The sequence below is a fragment of the Squalius cephalus genome (assembly GCF_949319135.1).
Source record: "Squalius cephalus genome assembly, chromosome: 3".
Taxonomy (NCBI): Eukaryota; Metazoa; Chordata; class Actinopteri; order Cypriniformes; family Leuciscidae; genus Squalius; species Squalius cephalus.
The window spans coordinates 36,065,485-36,085,190 of NC_137124.1; the positions used below are offsets into that span (position 1 = coordinate 36,065,485).

General features: G+C 38.2%; 1 protein-coding gene across 1 annotated transcript in view; it reads left to right on the forward strand.

Annotated features, from left to right (window-relative positions):
- The window catches only part of arap2 (ArfGAP with RhoGAP domain, ankyrin repeat and PH domain 2), a 101,617-nt gene that overhangs the window by 25,831 nt on the left and 56,080 nt on the right, over nucleotides 1-19,706 (forward strand). Inside the window, exons 8-10 of the mRNA XM_079867451.1 lie at nucleotides 3,214-3,334; nucleotides 7,433-7,611; nucleotides 19,435-19,541. Coding sequence (XP_079723577.1) covers nucleotides 3,214-3,334; nucleotides 7,433-7,611; nucleotides 19,435-19,541 — 407 coding nt within the window. The remainder of the gene's footprint in view (nucleotides 1-3,213; nucleotides 3,335-7,432; nucleotides 7,612-19,434; nucleotides 19,542-19,706) is intronic.

The following is a 19,706-nucleotide window of genomic DNA, read 5'->3' on the forward strand; positions in this document are numbered from 1 at the left end:
GTCACATAGTGTATGACAGCAGATCTTTTAGAATACTACATTCAGCTGTGTGCTTCTGGCTAGTGTTGGACAATGGCAAAAAAAAAATGCAAATGCATTTTATTGATTTTTACTCCACACAATATATTTAAGTCAGCTTACCTTACACACTTCACTCACTTGCAGTAGCGCTCCTCTACCAGGTGGTGTCCCCATGGCTCCACTGCAGAACTAACCCAGTGAAAACAAAAGCTAATGGCATCACAGCACTCTGAGTCTCTGATCAAATGCAGACTTCATCAGTCAGCCTCTTCAACTCTATTGCATATTCAGATGTATATGTTCTTGATCAAAGTGCATGTATAGAACAACCTGCTGTGAGCATGACATGCCATCACAGATGTGCACAAACAATACGAGTACATTCTGCTGCTATAAACTTTTTTGTGTGCCATACGTCTTTATGTGTGTTTGTATAAGCACACACCTACTTAAACCATCTCTAAACTCTTAATGGATGCGCTTGCGTTTGCACATGTACTCTTTAAGCCCCCTTCATCATTCCGACCCTGAAAATTGTAATTATAATGAATAATTAATGCCAGCTTAGAGAGCGCCTCATTATTGCCACTTAGCTTCCTATAAACATGCACACCTCTTCACTTTTATCCCCCTTTACTCTCTTCCGCTGCTGTCCAGATTTTAGACAGAGGAAGTCTCATTAAAATGCCAGGGAGTTCACGGCCATAACACGGCTGCGGAGGGAAGGATGCAAAATTGGAAAGAAAGAGCGAGTGAGGAGCGAGATCCCGGAGAGGGGTGATGGCTGCCCCCTACCATAATTAGGGTTAGCTGCGCCCATCGTTGTTAACATGCTGCCTTAATTTGAGAAGATGGCGCTCTCTCTGACCCCTACTTTCTCTCTCTTTCTCGCTCGCAATCTCACGCTCCCTCTGCTTTGTGAGCTTCTCTTCCTTGATCCCTTGGTTCTTCACTCATTCTCTCTCTATCAAGCAATCCCCAAGCTATCATATCCCTCTCTTTTTCTCATCCTCTCTGTTTTTTTTCGCTTTCTCTCCCTCTTTCGTTCTCTTCCTGTCTTTCTTTGGCATTACCTCTTCCATTTGCGCTAGCCGAGGAGGGGGTCCCTCACTAAATCTTCTCTTCTATTTCTGGATGGACGAGTTCTAGAAATAGTGCAAGGTCATCATAATAATTAACAGCCAACTGAAATGGACAAATTAATCTTTCATTTTTTCCCCTGTCTCATTCTCTTCTCTTGCCTTTTTTCTCTGTCTGTGGAGCTCACTGTAGCTCTGTTCCTATACACAGTGAACTACACTACTTCCTACAGTCTACATAGGCAACAATCTTCTGAAGCATTCTAACTGAAATTGAACCTTCATACGCAAATGTTTTGGAACGACCGACACACTGTAGGCAGCAACTCGACTAAACTGATTTCAATAAGGGCGAACAACATTACACTTAATCATAAATGTTCATAGTACACTCAAATTCTGGTAAAAATGTTTTATCATTATTTTTGAATCAATTACACTTTAGAAAAATATTATTTATACTTCTCAGTATTTAATGAATAATATATTTATTTTATATTGTATATGGTACCGTTTAAAAGTTTGGGGTCATTACGATTATTTTAAGAAATTAATACTTTTATTCAGCGAGCATGCATTAATTTGATCAAAGGACAGTAAAGACATTTTCAAAACAAAAAACCCCCACAATTTTAATTAAATGCTATTCTTTAAGGCTTTCTATTCATCAAAGAATTCTGAAATATATCACAATTTCCACATAAATATTAAGCTGGATAACTGTTTTCAACATTAATGATAATAATAAATGTTTCTTGTGCAGCAAATCATCTTATTAGTATGAAGTCACTGAAGACTGGAGTAATGATGCTGAAAATTCAGCTTTGCCAACACAGGAATAAATTGCATTTTAAAATATATTAAAATAGAAAACAGTTATTTGAAATAATTTCACAATATAACTGTTGCTATATTTTCCATCCAATAAATGCAGCCTTGGTGAGCATAAACAGACTTCTTTCAAAAACATTAAAACATTTTTACCAAACCCAGATATCTGAACGGTAGTGAGCGTACCTTGAATTATTATTTTTTTCCGCTGAGCTCATCACAGTGCATACTGGGATTGCCACCTTCACATAAAGATCTATGCAACGCTACATTAGTATTCGGCTAAAACAAGGTCGCTCAATGAAGATGTCTACCTTTTAGAACAGACTTGTCACCTATGTTGCCTAAAATGCTCCTTGCGTAGGCAGCTCACTGGGTTTTGAAACAGCTCTTGTCTCCCTCTCATTCTCTCACTTCATTTTCAGTTCTCTTGCCCTTTTCTATCCATCACAGTCTGCTGTTTTAGAGCGGCTGGAGTGCTGCGTATGAGTTCTGTAGACTAAAGGAGGTCTCACCGAGCTCTATTGCTGCTTTGGAGGCTTATGTTGGTTTGAAGCACACAGAGAGACCAAACACTCCTTTCTCTAAACAACTAGCTCTGTTTCCCTCATCTCTTCCCACAAAACATCAGACTATAAATACTGGAGTGCCAAGCCTGTTAGCTGGGGACTGGTATTAGGAATCAGGCCTGCTTGAGTGTGTGAGTGTGTGAGTGTGTGCTTGACTCAATCCATCTTTTCTTTTTTCTTTTATTTCTTTTTATTTAACAGAAAGTAGATGTATTATGGCTGGATTGAGCTTTCTGTTGGAAACAATGTATGAAAGTGATGTTGCAGTGTTTCGTACACTACCAGCCAAAAGTGTTGATACATGATGGCTCTCATTCATTATTATTATTATTATTCATTTGCTTTGCATTTTAGAATATTAGTGAACTCGTCAATTATTTAATAACAAAAAATGAAGTATCAGAATACTGTAAATGTACACCAACCAAATTCATGAGGTGACTTATGAAATGTTCTGTAAGCAGAAGGGTTTTCCTTCACTATTTGATCCAGTGCATCCAAACATGTTTTTTTGTTTTGTTTCGTTTCATTTTTGTTTTTTTTCAGGGTTTTGTTTTTGTTTTTGTTTTCATTTTTTTGATAATCCATTATATAGGTTTTTAAGATTGTGAGAGACAAAAATTCAGTCAAGAGTGTCTAATTATTTGACTGGTAGTTTGTCTGTCCATCCTTTGTGCTATGAATAATTTTTCTGTCTCCCTCATTCTTTGCAGGAGATGTACTCGAAGGGCCTGATACCTATTTCAGCAGTTAAAAAAGTTCGCGCTCTGGGTGAAAATAAGTTTGAGGTGGTCACCTCTGTAAGAACCTTTGTGTTTCGGGTAGAGAAAGAAGGTGAGCCTCTTTGCTTTTTTGTCTATCTCACATTTCGACCCCCTTACACTAATCCTTTTTAAACCAATTCACTTCCACTCTCTATCTTTTATCATCTCTGCTATAAGATAAGATGCTCTGAGGAGATCTTTCACAGCACACCCAATGTGAGAGAGAGAGACAGAGAGACAGAGAGAGAGAGAGAGAGAAGCCAGACTTAAGGAGAAGCTGAAGCAACCGAGACAATGATGATAGCTTTAGATTTAATATGTCCAGTAAACACCCTGTTGGTGCATATTGTTGCCACACCATTGCCTGCATATTTTATGTGATATTTTCTTAATAACCAGGCGAGGCCTGGATATGCGGTTATGGTAATGGCCGTGACATTTCCAAAACACGCTTGAAGTAGTGGTGGAACGGGTCACAAAATTCACGGTACGGATCATTTACGGTTTTTGAGCCACGGGACGGATCATTTTTCGGATCAGCAAATAAAAAAAAAATATATATTGGCTATTTTCCGGCGTCGGGCCGTCGGTGAAGGAAGGAACTCTGATTGGCTGTTCAGTCTGTGCTTTTCCCCCGACGCAGGCAATGCGAGGCGACAACACAGTCGGCTTTCATCAGCTCTAGCTCTTTGACGTCGGTTTGGTGTGTCCCGGGCTTAAGACCGACTGCACGGACCGAAAAAACTGACAAACATCCGTTTCTTTCTCAAATCCGTTTCACTTATGACATAAACGAGAGCATACTTGCCGAGACGAGCATTTAGACTGATATATTGATATAATTTTGTGTTTATGTGTCCTTTCAAGGGCAAGGAAACGCGAAAGAGGAATCAATTCGGTGTTCGAGCACTGTCTGAAATGCACCTCGCTCTGCGCGCACGCGCTGCGAGTTTTCGGAAGAAGGGGTTTTATTGAGAACAGAACTAATCAGAGCGTTTCTTACAGATTATGTGAAAAATAATGTGTTTTTGTAACATTCAGGAATGAAAACCTGTTCTAGACTCCAAAAACATAATTACTTTGTACATAATATTGTCTCTTTAAAGGAATTTTCTCCTACAGAGGTCTCAAAATGTAGTTGACCTCTTAAACTACACTTAAATATGTATGCCATTGCATTAAAAACAAAATATCAAATTAAATGCAATGAAGCTCAAACATTTTTGAGTGTTCCATAAATCTGCAAATACTTTCTGTGGACACTGAATATCTGTAAACCTAAGCATGATACATATGATTTGTCATTATTTGTAAATGGAGCAACTTGACTTTCTCAAGGCCATTCAGATATAATATAATGAGATTATTTAACATTTCATAAACCTTGCAGTAAAAGCAACAGTGCAAGGGTGAGGGGTTCACCATGAGCCAATCAATTACCATGTTATTGACATGGCCTTTTGCTTTCCGCATCACAATTACTGTGGTAAATCTGTGGCTAATAGCACTGCTGTATGCCATAGTGTCCTAGAATATCAACAAATAATGGTCTCCTCAGTACCTCCATTCTACCCAGCTCTTGTGTAATGACCTTTGACCCATTGTAAGTGAATTACTCTGAGGGAAGTCAGTTTAGGCATGCATTTAACTGTACTTTCCACCATAAGAAGAATTCAGAGACAGAGAGAGAGAGCACTGGTCCGATCTGCTCATGCATCTTTAAACAGCTTTATAGCAGTCTGAAAGAGTCATCAATCTTAAGATAAACACGAGAGGAGGAGAGAGAGAATGAGTGAGTGAATGAAAGAGCTGGAAGTGGGTGGTCATGGGATGAGCACAAAAGATAAGAATGAGAATTAGTGTTAGAGATCGAGCAGCACATTGGGAATCATTTAGATGCACAAGAGTGTGTGAAAACATTCATGACATCCACTCTTTCTGGGGCAGTCTTCAACTGTGCAGGTCTCTTTTTTTCAGAGAGAGTGTAATATTTTGTGAAAAACAATGTTTTCATGGAGAAAGGGAAAGAATATCTTTCACACCCACCAATTTTCGAGGTTTCAGACTTTATAGGTAACCACAAAGTGCAGTTTGTAACTTTCTGTGAGGTTTTATTGAAGCCATGGTCACTCTCAGTGACAACTGGGGCTGTAAAATGAAACAGTTTGTTTTATTAAGAAAGTCTATATAATCTGCAATCTTTTCTCATGGCAACACGTGGGTTTTCAGTTCTCCTGTCAAGTTGTTTTTATCCAGTTATCTAAAACCAAATCTGCTTTTCCACCGTTGGGCCGAACAGTTCTTATAAGGAACGGTTTGTTATATTTCCACTTCAGCTTGGTTCGGCCGTTCGTGGCCCGGAATTCTCTAACCAGCCGTGCTGAACCGTGCCAGTAGGATGCGTGTAGTGACGTCGCCACTCAGGATTGGTCACTTGTCTGTTGCCTGGCTACCAGTTTCTCTGTAGCTGGCAGAGCGCTATTTGAGCGAATAAACACACGTTAATAATAAAATTAACAGAAAAATCTGATAATCCTCCATAATGCAGTTGCTATTTACATCTTATTCCATCTGTAAAATCTTGCATTGCCAAGGCAATGATTGACGCATTTGTATTACATTCCAGAGAGCTCTGTTATCAGCTCCACATTGGAAAATTAAATCATATCCGTACCTGCTGGGCCGGATCAGTACTGAATGGAACAGTTAAGCAACGAGAACGGTTTGGCCCAACTGTGGAAAAACGGCTTAAACGATTTCGGTCACACTTTAGATTAGGGTCCAATTCTCACTATTAACTAACTATTAACTATGACTTTTGCCTCAATAAACTCCTAATTACTGCTTATTAATAGTTAGTAAGATAGTTAAGTTTATGTATTGGGTAGGATTAAGGGATGTAGAATATGGTCATGCAGAATAAATAAATAAATACATTTTATAAATATAAAATTATAAATGTCTTTACAGTCAATTTTAATCAATTTAATGCATCCTTTCTGAATAAAAGTATTAACTTCTTACTGACCCCATGTTGGGACCATGCTAACCAGCCAAACTTTGACCTTGATACACACACACACACACACACACGCACACACAGCCTTCTAGCTGACGTTTATCAATAAATGGAGAAAATGTTTGTAATGGATTAAATCATATTCATAAATCAAACCCAGGTGTAATGTTTAACAAAAGTAAAGTTATCTGCACTCTTTGGTGTTATTTAATTATCACCTATGAGTAAAACTCCCTGACAGCAGTCTGGCAAAAAATACTTTACACATCAGTCCATAAAGTGTGGGGAAAGCTGTTACATTTTTTCATTATTACAGGTTTGTATTCCAGTCTTCCTTTTCTTGTGCAATGTGAGGAATACAGAATGAGATGTGTGAGCGAGGCAAGTATAGAGCAATATTGCCAAAATGTACCTCTCTCAGGTCAGGTGGCTTTAGTTTATTATGAGTGTCAATACTGAATCAAACATTTGTTTTCATAATCATAAAATAGAACTGAACTTAAGTTAAGTAGTCAATTATGGTTATATATCTGATGCACTAACACTTACATTGCGCCTTAAAACTATTTTGCTGACTACAAGCTAAATTTTAGTTTTGTCTGAAAGACATTGTACGCAGAAACACTCACCTTTATTGAAATGAGATCCTGCTCTCTCTCTCCCCTTATTCTCTCTCTCTCTCTCTCTCTCTCTCTCTCTCTCTCTCTCTCTCTCTCTCTCTCTCTCTCTCTCTCTGGATGTGGCAGGTGCTATAGACCTGCAGAGGATAAGAGTATCCAGCTGTTAATGTTTTTTGGCTAGTGTGTGTGCTTGCAACGAATTTGTGCAAGCCCCTGTAGCCCTATTTAAACAGCACAAGAGAACCCTCTCAGGCTTCCTTCCCCCATCTCACAAGCACACACACAAACACAGAGGCAGACGCAATACAATGAGACACAGGGGCTTTTGCATACCTGCTTTGTTTGCAGATTTAAAAGTTTATAAAGTATAACAATAATATTAGACACTTTTTCCTTCCCTTTTATTCCCGTGGCACAGCACGCATGCATACCTGCGCATTCACCAACATACATCAAACAGAATGCAGCGTTCCTCCACAGTTATGCTCACCACTTCTTACCTCCCTCCATCTTCTGTCTTCCCTCTAAGGAGAACGTCAGGATTGGCTAGAGGTTCTCCAGTCTGCAGTGAGCTCCCAGTCCTCCATTTCCCGTCAGCCTCGCAAAAATAACACAAACAGGAGTGGCTACGTCGAGCTGCGCGGCCTCAAAGGAAGAGTCTACCTCAGCCTCATGGGAACCAGCTTCAGACTCTGTAAAACAGACCAGGTAGATCTATGTATCTTTTTTTTGTTCGTTTTTTTTTGGGGGGGATCCCATCCATCCGTCCGTCCATCCATCCATCCATCCATCCATCCATCCATCCATCCATCCATCCATCCATCCATCACTCTATATTTACTCTTATTTTTTCTTATTCCCCCTTTGTTTGTTGTGATATAATTAGATACTGTTATGTCATTTTAGTAAAATAACTGAAACTTTCACACATTTAAAAGTAGTAGGACATGTGTTATGTTCTCCTTCCTATGTGAATGAGCCCATATGCTGAGAGTGTAGTTATTACAATGCACACGCAAGCCATGGCACCTCGCATGCAAATGTATGTGATCTATACCCAATTGGTCTCAGTTTTAAATGAGATTAAGCAGAGAAGGTTATTCTGTGTGAATAGGCGGCACACACACTTTATCATCTCTGTTTGTCTTTCATTATTTTCCTTATTAGCACGAGCAAACATCTTTGTCTTCATTCTGCAAGGAAATTGTTTTTCGTCAGGCGATTTAGCATGCGGAAGGGGGAAAGAGAAAGAGAGCAGTGAAAATGGAAATTGATTGTATTGTTTTTGCATTAAATCCCCTCTGTGGCAACCACTCCGACAAGTGGTGAGATAAACGGGAGGGAGTGGAGGAAAAGATGGCATGGGGCAAAAGTAGAGGAGTGAGGGAAAGAGGGAATGAATGAGGCTCCGGGCAGAGAGACAAGAACGGAGGGATAACAGAGGGAGGTGAAGACAGCAGTGACTGTTGAGGGATGAAGAAAACACAATGGAGCATCAAGATGGAGAGAAGGAGACATAGAGAGAGAGGAAAAAGGTGCGGTGGTGGGTAGCTCGGTTCATGTTCAGTGAAGTGGAGTATTTAATTTAACAAGATGAACGAGCTGCCCAGGACGCTGGTTTTTTCCCCCCTTCCCGTCTTGGAGAGGATGAAGTGTGCTGCCCTTTTCTCCTCTGAGGTCGGGCCATGATGTTTCCCCAAGGTAATGAAAGCCAACCTAACAGGCAAGCCCAAATCACGTGATGCCACTACAGTTTAGTGCTACATCGATTTTTGATTTCCTTACTTAAATTATTTGCTCCAAAACAAAGAACAAAAAAATACAAAGCACATTGGTGCTGGAATGGCACTTTGCGGGGTCTCTGATGGCTAACGTTTAAAGTTTAAAAGTACAATTAGAAGATGTCTGAGGAAATTCTTGAATTTCAGCCTGAGCTCCCAATGAGACTGTATGATACGGTGGTCTAAAAATATGGTAACACTTTATTTTGATGGTCCCTTTTGAACATTCTGTTAACTGTAAGTAACTTTTTTTTTTAACAACATGTCAACTAACTCTCATTAGAGTTAGAGATTAGAAATCTTTATTGTGATGCTGCCCCAATACTGACTGTAAGTATAACTTTTCAAGTACGTCAACTTATTCTAACACTAACCCTACCAGTCTACTAATACTCTACGAACATTCTAATGAGAGTTAATTGACATGTAGGTGCAACGTTACTTGGTTAACAGAATTTGTTAAAGGGGCCATCAAAATAAAGTGAAACCAAAAATATGTTTTGTTGAAAAGTATGTTAGCTTAGGGGTTTACAATTTTCTGTTTTGCTTGTTTTAGAAGGTTTGTCATTATATGTTTATTAGAGATGCATTCATTTTTGTCAGGTTTCAGGAAGGGATGAGGCGAGAAAGCAGATGCAGGGAACAATGGGCTTATTATTAAATAAAACAAAACAAACAAAAACTACCCCGTTGGGGAAAAATAGACTGGCAATGGGCAAGGCAGGGCTGGACACGACAAGTCGGGTATGGCAGGACAAAGTAGATACATTTGACGTGAACTGGCATAGGACTGAAAACACAAGGAGAATAAATAGGAATTATTAAGAATAAATTATAATCAGGTAACTAAAAGGGCAGGGTAAAAGGTGCGTTCATGCTATATCGTAATTACGTGATTTCAACTTGCGTTCCCGTTGATTGTCCTGATTTGAAGCAGTGCATGCCGGTTAGAAATTTTGTCCGACTTGAGACAGCGCTGACGCCACGTGACTGTGTCGTATGCCATCAATGTACCGCAAGAGCGATTCGAGAGCAGCCGCAGGACTCAGCCAGCGCAGCTTCTCCAGAGCGGCTGCACGAGCTCTGAAGACGACACAGCTGTTCCATGATTGGCCGAATCCATTTATTCTCACACCTTCAGTTTTACTAATGCTAGATTTACAAATTAGATTTTATAACAGAAACATCTTTTTTCATGTAGTCGCAATGTTATATTGTGTCATGTTTATCAAAATAAAACTAATAAAAAAACGTAGACCCCACTTCATTGATAGTATAGGCTTATGCTGAACTTTATTCTTGTACAAACAGATGCTGTATTAAGCAGTATATAAATCATTGAATGAAAATGTCTTAGAAAAGTCTGTGTATTTGACAAATATTGCAGTTATTTCACTTTAGCTGTGGTAAAGTATGCAAACGCAGCGCTAGCGTCACTACGGGAAACAGGAAGTGTCGGACTTCACGTCTTCGTTTGCACCGATCGGTTACATCCAGCCGCAGCCGATTTCCAACACACCTTACAGCTTGTAAGATGGGAATTGTCTGAGAGCTCCTACTTGTACCACATGACCACTGTACCACCTGATCGCTGCAGATTCATTTAGGAGTTGATAGTGGTTCCATAGAAACGCATAATTCCCAGTCCGAGGGCGTGAACATCTCCGAATGCAACATCACATGCTGTCATCATGAGACAAACGGTAATTACGACATGGTGTGAATTAGGGATGGGCGATATCTTATCGTTTGCGATATACCGCTGAAAATTCTCCCCACGATAAAAATTTGTCTCCTCGCGATAATAACGATAAGTCTAGTTGATGACGTAGTTTTGTGCGTGCCCGATTCACTGTTCACGTGCGGAGTGAAGCATGGCGGAAGGCGGACGTGTATGGAGGTAGATTTGTGTCTTTATTATTCAATCAAAAAAAAGGTTGCTTCAATCAAAAAATATATTTTCAATCAAAAAAACCCGTTTCAATCAAAGAAAAAAAGTGTTTGAATGCAAAAATATATTTGAGACTCAAAAAAATGCATTTGAACACTATTTTTTTTTGCTTGAAAATGTTTTTTTTGATAGAAGTGAAGGTTTTTTTGTTTGAAGCAACTTTTTTGATTGAAGTATTGTTGTTTTGTGTTTGGGCCATATTATGGGTAGGACATTTGTGTCTTTATAATTCAATCAAAAAAGAAGTTGCTTCAAACAAACAAAACATATTTTCAATAAAAAAATCACTTCAATCAAAAAATAAACCTTTTCAATCATAGAAAAAATGTTTTTGAATGCAAAAAAATATTTGAGATTCAAAAAATTGCACTTGAACACTTTTTTTTTGATTGAAAATGTTTTCTTTGATTGAAGTAATCTTTTTTGTGTTTGGACCATGTTATGGGTAGGACATTTGTGTCTTAATTATTCAATCCCAAAAAAGTTGCTTCAATCAAAAAAAAAACATTTTCAATCAAAAAAAAATAATTTCAATCAAAGAAAAAACTGTTTAAATGCAAAAAAAAAAAAAAATCATTTGAAGTGTTTTTTTTTTATTGAACTTTCTTTTTTTTTGAATGAAGTGAAAAAAGTTTTGAAGTCGTTTTTTTTTTAAATCATTTTGACACAAACGTACCGCAGTGGGGGCGGGTGCTTCCCCATTGGTCAGACATGCTTGAGTGACAAGTGTCTACACCAACGACGTCTTTCTGACAAGCAAGTCATGGTCGCCACTCGCCAGCGAGCCAGGAAGCAGTGGTGGAGTTGTTGGTAAGTAGATAAAACCGTATTAAAATGATTGGTGTCACGTTATTAGCCTACTCTGTTTGATATTTCGATTAAACATACAGCTTGCTAACTTAGCTCACGTTGACTAATTTGTGTGATGGTGTTAGATATCTGACGCCTCATATTGTCAGGCAGGCTAGCAGGGTGCGCTAACGGCTAATTGAATTGTTTATTTCACTTAAGTAACGTTACAGAGGCTTGCTATGTGCTAGTGCTATATTGTGTTATAATACGTAACGTCATTAGTGGTCAAACAACAGTCCACAGGCCAACTGTTGCCCACAGCGCTGCCTGTTTAGCAGCAACAGGTCATGCAGAGCCTGAGTCTATCTTCTCACACAGCCCACAGGATTACAGCTATTTGACCGTCCCGCTCTCTCTCTCGCTCACGGGTAGTGGTCTCCCCACCATCACAGTCAAATGCTCGCAGACACAGAGGCAGATGCTGTTATTTTGAGAGCGGGGCTTACATATGCCGTCCCGTACGGAAAATAATGTTGCATACCACCGGTAACATGAATATATATTCCGTTGCTCGGTGCGCAAACTAGCTGTGTCAGGCATTATTTATAAGTAGCCTAATGTCCTGCACAACTCCACATGGAAAACTGGCAGTTCAATGAAGTGATGCTTATTGTCTGACATAGTGTACAAGTAGTTACTAGCTTAAAGTATTGTGCCAATAATGATCCTTCTGGTAAATTTGGCATTCAGTTGAGACACAAAAGCTCTTAGTTTAATGAAAATCTTTGGAAAAGAAGACAAGATGGTTTGTTTAATTAGTATTCATTTATTTAGATTTCTAATATCATATAGTATTGTCCTGTCAACCCATTACAAGTCTTGCCTTATTCAGTGTTGATTTATTGACATGTTTATGTAAGATGTTTTATTAGAAGGTGTGTGAGTGAAAGTTGTCTGAAGTTGTATTTTTCTATTTTATTGCAATGCTGATTGATAATGTAGGACTCTGGTCCTGGCTTGGCCTAAGTTTTGGTGTCTCTAGGTGCTGTGCTCTGTAGGCATGACACATTAATTTCTTTATGTGATACTTTATTTTTTGCATCAAATTATTTGAAGTATTGATAAGCAGTATTGATATCGATACAGGTATTGCTGCACTCTCAATTATAACTGCTCAATAGTGTCGTATGGTTACTTTTATTATACAAGCCATCAATTTTGATTTGATGCTAGCTAGTTTGCGCACCGAGCAACGGAATATATATTCATGTTACCGGTGGTATGCAACATTATTTTCCGTACGGGACGGCATATGTAAGCCCCGCTCTCAAAATAACAGCATCTGCCTCTGTGTCTGCGAGCATTTGACTGTGATGGTGGGGAGACCACTACCCGTGAGCGAGAGAGAGAGCGGGACGGTCAAATAGCTGTAATCCTGTGGGCTGTGTGAGAAGATAGACTCAGGCTCTGCATGACCTGTTGCTGCTAAACAGGCAGCGCTGTGGGCAACAGTTGGCCTGTGGACTGTTGTTTGACCACTAATGACGTTACGTATTATAACACAATATAGCACTAGCACATAGCAAGCCTCTGTAACGTTACTTAAGTGAAATAAACAATTCAATTAGCCGTTAGCGCACCCTGCTAGCCTGCCTGACAATATGAGGCGTCAGATATCTAACACCATCACACAAATTAGTCAACGTGAGCTAAGTTAGCAAGCTGTATGTTTAATCGAAATATCAAACAGAGTAGGCTAATAACGTGACACCAATCATTTTAATACGGTTTTATCTACTTACCAACAACTCCACCACTGCTTCCTGGCTCGCTGGCGAGTGGCGACCATGACTTGCTTGTCAGAAAGACGTCGTTGGTGTAGACACTTGTCACTCAAGCATGTCTGACCAATGGGGAAGCACCCGCCCCCACTGCGGTACGTTTGTGTCAAAATGATTTAAAAAAAAAACGACTTCAAAACTTTTTTCACTTCATTCAAAAAAAAAGAAAGTTCAATAAAAAAAAAAACACTTCAAATGATTTTTTTTTTTTTTTTGCATTTAAACAGTTTTTTCTTTGATTGAAATTATTTTTTTTTGATTGAAAATGTTTTTTTTTTGATTGAAGCAACTTTTTTGGGATTGAATAATTAAGACACAAATGTCCTACCCATAACATGGTCCAAACACAAAAAAGATTACTTCAATCAAAGAAAACATTTTCAATCAAAAAAAAAGTGTTCAAGTGCAATTTTTTGAATCTCAAATATTTTTTTGCATTCAAAAACATTTTTTCTATGATTGAAAAGGTTTATTTTTTGATTGAAGTGATTTTTTTATTGAAAATATGTTTTGTTTGTTTGAAGCAACTTCTTTTTTGATTGAATTATAAAGACACAAATGTCCTACCCATAATATGGCCCAAACACAAAACAACAATACTTCAATCAAAAAAGTTGCTTCAAACAAAAAAACCTTCACTTCTATCAAAAAAAACATTTTCAAGCAAAAAAAAATAGTGTTCAAATGCATTTTTTTGAGTCTCAAATATATTTTTGCATTCAAACACTTTTTTTCTTTGATTGAAACGGGTTTTTTTGATTGAAAATATATTTTTTGATTGAAGCAACCTTTTTTTTGATTGAATAATAAAGACACAAATCTACCTCCATAGACGTGAGGCTGAGGAGAAGCTTGTTGTTAAGCGAGGAGCTGCCTCCACAATTTGGAACTGGTTTGGTTACAGAAAATCAGAAAGCGGGAAGCGGCATATGAGGCGCCGGACTGGACAAAAGCGAAACGAACTGCGCGAGCAAGCGACAGTGCGCGAGAGAGTCAGAGTGTGTCTGCGCGCGCGAGCGAAAGTGCGCGAGAGAGACCGAGTGTGTCTGCTCACCTCACGCGAGCAGGGCTTATATGCTCCGAGAACGGACACACACACACACACACACACACAGGTCTGTTAACTTAAGCAATACTTTTAAAAAGGTAGTCTAATATTTTTCTGACTAACAAATTACTGACACAGTAAAGGGTAGATTTAAATAAATAAAAACGAAATTTAAATAAAGAAAAAAAAACGAAATTTAAATAAAAAAACGAAATTTAAATAAAGAAAAACGAAATTTAAATAAAGAAAAAAAAACGAAATTTAAATAAAAAAACGAAATTTAAATAAAGAAAAACGAAATTTAAATAAAGAAAAACGAAATTTAAATAAAGAAAAACGAAATATAAATAAAGAAAAAAAAGAAATTTAAAAAAAGAAAAAAAAAGAAATTTTCTGATATTTTACAGAAGAAAATAATTTATCGTCATGTGTATCGTTATCGCAATAAATACCTGAAATTATCGTGATAAATTTTTTAGGCCATATCGCCCATCCCTAGTGTGAATGCAGCATAAGATAATAGACAGGAGAGCACATGGCACATAGAAACAAACATGACAAGGGCATGTGCTCACACCAAACATGACAAAAATAAGAGCACATGACCAGTTGACACAATCACAAGCCCCACAAAACCGACTGCGTGTCCACACTAAACATGACAACATGAAATGCAACCAATAAAAAACACAAGCCATATTCTACACAGAACAAGACAACACAAGAATTCCTGGCCAGTGAAAACATAAAGCATGCGCTCTACAAAACACACGGGATGAAAGCGCGTGAGTGAATGAACGAACACTAAACCGTGCACTCACAACAAGAGACAAAACATGAAGCATGAATGCCTAAACCCCAACACTGAACCGAAACAGAAGTGTCGGGATCTGAATACCATGCTCAGCACATACAACGTATCACACGAATGAAAGAGCGTACGGCCCAAGCGAACTCGGAACTGCACACTCACAATGACAAGACAGTAGGAGTGTCAGGGCGCTGTCATTTGCATTTAATCTAATTTCATTTTACTGAAATGGAGAGTACGCTGTGGATGAAAGTTGAAATTTGACAACTGATTTCACACATATCTGTAATCAAATTATTTGTGCTATAAGCACTGAGGTGTCTTTACTAGCTGAGCAAAAAATCGTTTTTTAACAAACAAAAAAAAAGATTAAGAAGCTGTTCACATAGGCAATGTTCCGTCTTAGCTGTTTTTAAAAAAAAAATGTTTTTATATTTGGTCATTACATTGAGTCTTGCTGTTTGAGTGTTAACTATTCAGCTCTCGACACAAGTGCTGCAATTTTAATACACCGTATCAAGTTTAAAGTAGTTCAGCTTTGACAATAACATCTCAAGAACCCTGTTCCGTAATGTTATGCTGTTTTTAAACCAGGGCCATGCAACATTCAGAATGCGTGTACTGGAACAAAGAAAAATTGGAGCACATACACGCATAATGGATTGACCAACAAACTGTCAATCATTTTTGTTCTTTTTTTTTTAAATCTAGGGTGGTAAAACTCTGTTCTGCCCAATGTAACCCCTGTAACCATATGCAATCCACTCTATTTGTGAAAAGTTTTTAGAAACCTTCTTTTGGCCAAATTCTAAGACCCCATCACATGTATCCTTGACAGTAAAGGCAATCCTGTTGCAATGAGCTTAGTGGAAAAAAATCTATCCAACATAGAAAAAGATGAAATGACAAAATAAATATAATATGTCTTACCCAATTTTATCAATACTTTTGTACTATTAAAATGCCAAACTCTCTGCAATCAGCTGCGAAGCTGTTAAATCTTCTGCATGGTTTGTGTGAGAGTTTCTGTCTATGCAGAACTTTCCAAATTGTCATTTATGTCACTTGTCCGATTTGATTTTCTTCTCACTTCCTGAGAAGGCAGCTGAACGTGTGGCAATGAGCAAGGCATCTCACTTGGTTTATAACGGAGCCTTAGGGTTCTGAAATAAAAGACTGGGGGTTGTTTTTATGTTACAAAAAAAGGTAAGAAATGTCAAAGTTTTTGTGTAAAATAAGTATAAAGAAAAGAAAGACCTTGCAGTGTTATTATGAGTAATGTGTCCGTTTAATAGCATTTGTGATATCGTTCTCTGGTCATGACCTCACTGCGGTTGTGTCAGTAGTATCACTCTCTCTCTCTTTACCTCTAACTACTCACACCTGTTCACACCAGACTCTCTATTACTAGATAAGGCATGTGTCACTACTTTTGAGTCTCTCTGAGGGAGTTTTCCTTTTAATTACATTTGACAGAGGTGGTAGACTCTCTCATCAGAGATGACTCAACTCATGATGCAGTCCGAAGTTCATTCATTTCTATAACACATATTTCAGAATGTCTTAAGGCCACCAAGGACGAGAACTATAACCATGACGTTTTAAATACACATTAACAATGTCAGTGTGATCACTTTCAGAATGTTTTTTTTTTTTTTTTAAGCTGATTAATCATTAAAACATTGGCACTCAATCAGAATCCATCAACTTTAAAGAGCTTGAAAATGTAAAGCAGCAATTATTGTGGACTCTCTAATATAATATCAGTGTGAACGGGCCTTTACTGTTGAACCCCCTCAGGTTCTTTAGCCAGGTGGATCTTGAATGCAACTTCTATGATGATTCTTTGATGATCAATTTGCATCATTTTTGTGAGTAAAAATGTGTGTCTTTTAAATGCTGTGGAATCACATATTAATGACTACATTTGGTGAGTCCAATCGAGTTCACCTTTCACAGATCATTTGCTTTATAGTGAAAATTATGTCATCAACTGGCTTTCATGACACTCAAATCACAAATGAAGCCATTATCGAAAATGCCAAATGCTGATCTCTTCCACTCTGCTGTCAAGTTGCGATTTTGGCTTGGTTCACTTAAAAGGGTCCCCTGCAAAACCCCAAAGAAAACTTGACTAACATGTCTTAAGGTCCGATCACACCAAGAGCGTTAACAATGAAGATAATTAATGATAACTATATTAGCATCCACAACAGCAAACGTTGACGCTCTATGCTCGCTGCGGGTTTGTCGTCTGCCGCTTTAAATGCTTGAGCTCTTTAAAGCAGGGTGGATTCTGATTGGATGATTGACTGTCAATGTTTTTATCATTCATCAGCTGGAAAAAATTGCTCTGAAAGTGATTCCAACGATATTGTTTCACTGTGCCATTATCATTATAGTTGTGTTGTGGACTTTATTTTATAATTAAAATGATTTTTAGAACCATATCTTTATCATTATTGTTATCGTTACTAGGGATGTCCCGATCAGGTTTTTTTGCCCTCGAGTCCGAGTCCGAGTCATTTGATTTTGAGTATCTGACGATACCGAGTCCCGATCCGATACTTAATACATAAAAAAAGAATAAAGAAGAGCGAAAAAACAGATCCAGGATGTTCCTTATTTTTTATTTAATTCACCTTATTTTAACATTCAACAACTCTGTTAACAAACAGAGCACTTCTGTGAGGTAGCTTGAACAATCAAGTAATAGCCTACATAAATTCTTCACTTTTGGAATTTAGTGCAACAGTAAATATAAAAAAAGTCTAATAGGGCCTATATAAACAAATAGCACCTCAACTTAAAATACCCGGCAGGCATGTAAACAAATAAAAAATAAAAGTGCTACAGTGTTTGCAAAGCCAGTAATGTGCTTTTAGGAACTGCACTCCTAACTCTTACACCGGTTTCACACTGCACTGTTAGCAGAGCGTGCAGTGCGTATTTTTTTTCGCCGCCCATGTTACCAGATTAAACCAGGCTTTAGAGCATTCACACCGCGCGCAGAGGCGGCGCGGCAGTGCGTAGCAGAGCAGAGCAGGAGTGCCGCGATCGTTTCGGCGCCTAGTCTATTTTTGCTGCGCCGCTTTTGCTGAATTAAAGTGACAATACATTGATCATGGCCAAAATACACCGCAGTTTTATCCAAAAAGTGCATTGATGATATCTATTGTGTTTTAAACAGTCAATCAAATGACCAACAGCAATTTAAAAAGAAAACAAATGTCCAAAAACAAACTTGTTGCCATAACAATAAAATCAAAGATGAAACAAAAGTTATATGAAATTATTAATAAAATAAGCTTCTTGACAAGTTTTTTCTCTTAAATGTATTTGAAAACGAAAAAAAACAATGCCAACTTATCCATTATGGAGTACTCTGTCTGTAGCCTGCCCTACACAGTCCGCGGTTCAGCCGCGCGTGACAAACGCTGCCAGTGTGAAAGTAAAACGCACGTGTCCTGCTCCTGCTCACCATACGCACTGCTCCGGCGCTGCTTACTAACGCGTGCAGTGTGAAACCGGCGTAACTCTGTGCCACCGCATAAATATTGATGTGTTAAAAAATAATGAGAATATATATATCCGAGTCCTGATCGGGAGGTAACGTCCGATTCCGATCGAGTCTGAAAACACGTGATCGGGCCCGATTTCCGATCATGTGATCGGATCGGGACATCCCTAATCGTTACCGTCCTTGGTGTAAATGAGCCTTTAATCTTACAAAATTAAATACGTTTCTTTAAAAAATACGTTCTTTTTTTTTTTTGGTCGTCTTGAAGTGGCCCAGGACTTAAATAATAAACAATAACTGGTGTAAAAATAAAATAAAATCTAAAATAAAAATGGCTACCCACACTTCATACTTGTATAAGTAATGCCTTGAGAGGGTCGATACAGTAGCCTTAGACTGTTGTCATCTCCTTTCTTCTTGTCCCATTGAGGTCTTTATATTGCTGTTGTCCTTGAAGTATTTGGTAAAGTCTGTAAATAAAGTTTGCTGTGTATTTTCTGCTTGTTCTTCATTCAGACGCTGATCAATGAATCAGCAGGTATTCACCCTCCAGTGAGCTCTGTGTCTGCTCTGTGCTCTCCTTGACCCTTCTCACACAAGAGTTTCCTTGCATTTTATAGTTAGCTTCAGCTTGTCAATATGTTGGATTGTTCATTATGGCAGTGGCTTATCTGCTTAATTTGCTCTAATATGTTTATTTCTTTATTTTTGTTCCTGATATATGTGGATATGGAAAATGTAGTGTTTTATAAAGATCTTATTTTGATATTATGCTGGTTGTTCACAGGATTTTAATGCAGGGCTGGCCATCGCTGCAGTGGACCTGACGGCTGCGTGTGTGAAACCGGTTGAGAGGAAAGGATTTGAGATCACTACACCTTTCAAATCCTTCTGGTAAACTACTAAGTTATTATAAACTGTATTAGCATAAGGCCAGAGAGTAAGAACATCTCTTATCAAAATACAATATTAGCATAAATTGAACAGTAGATGGTTTTAAACCGATTGCAGATGACCTCCAAACAGAGTTAAGCCTCTACCTGGACTTCCTTAATATCA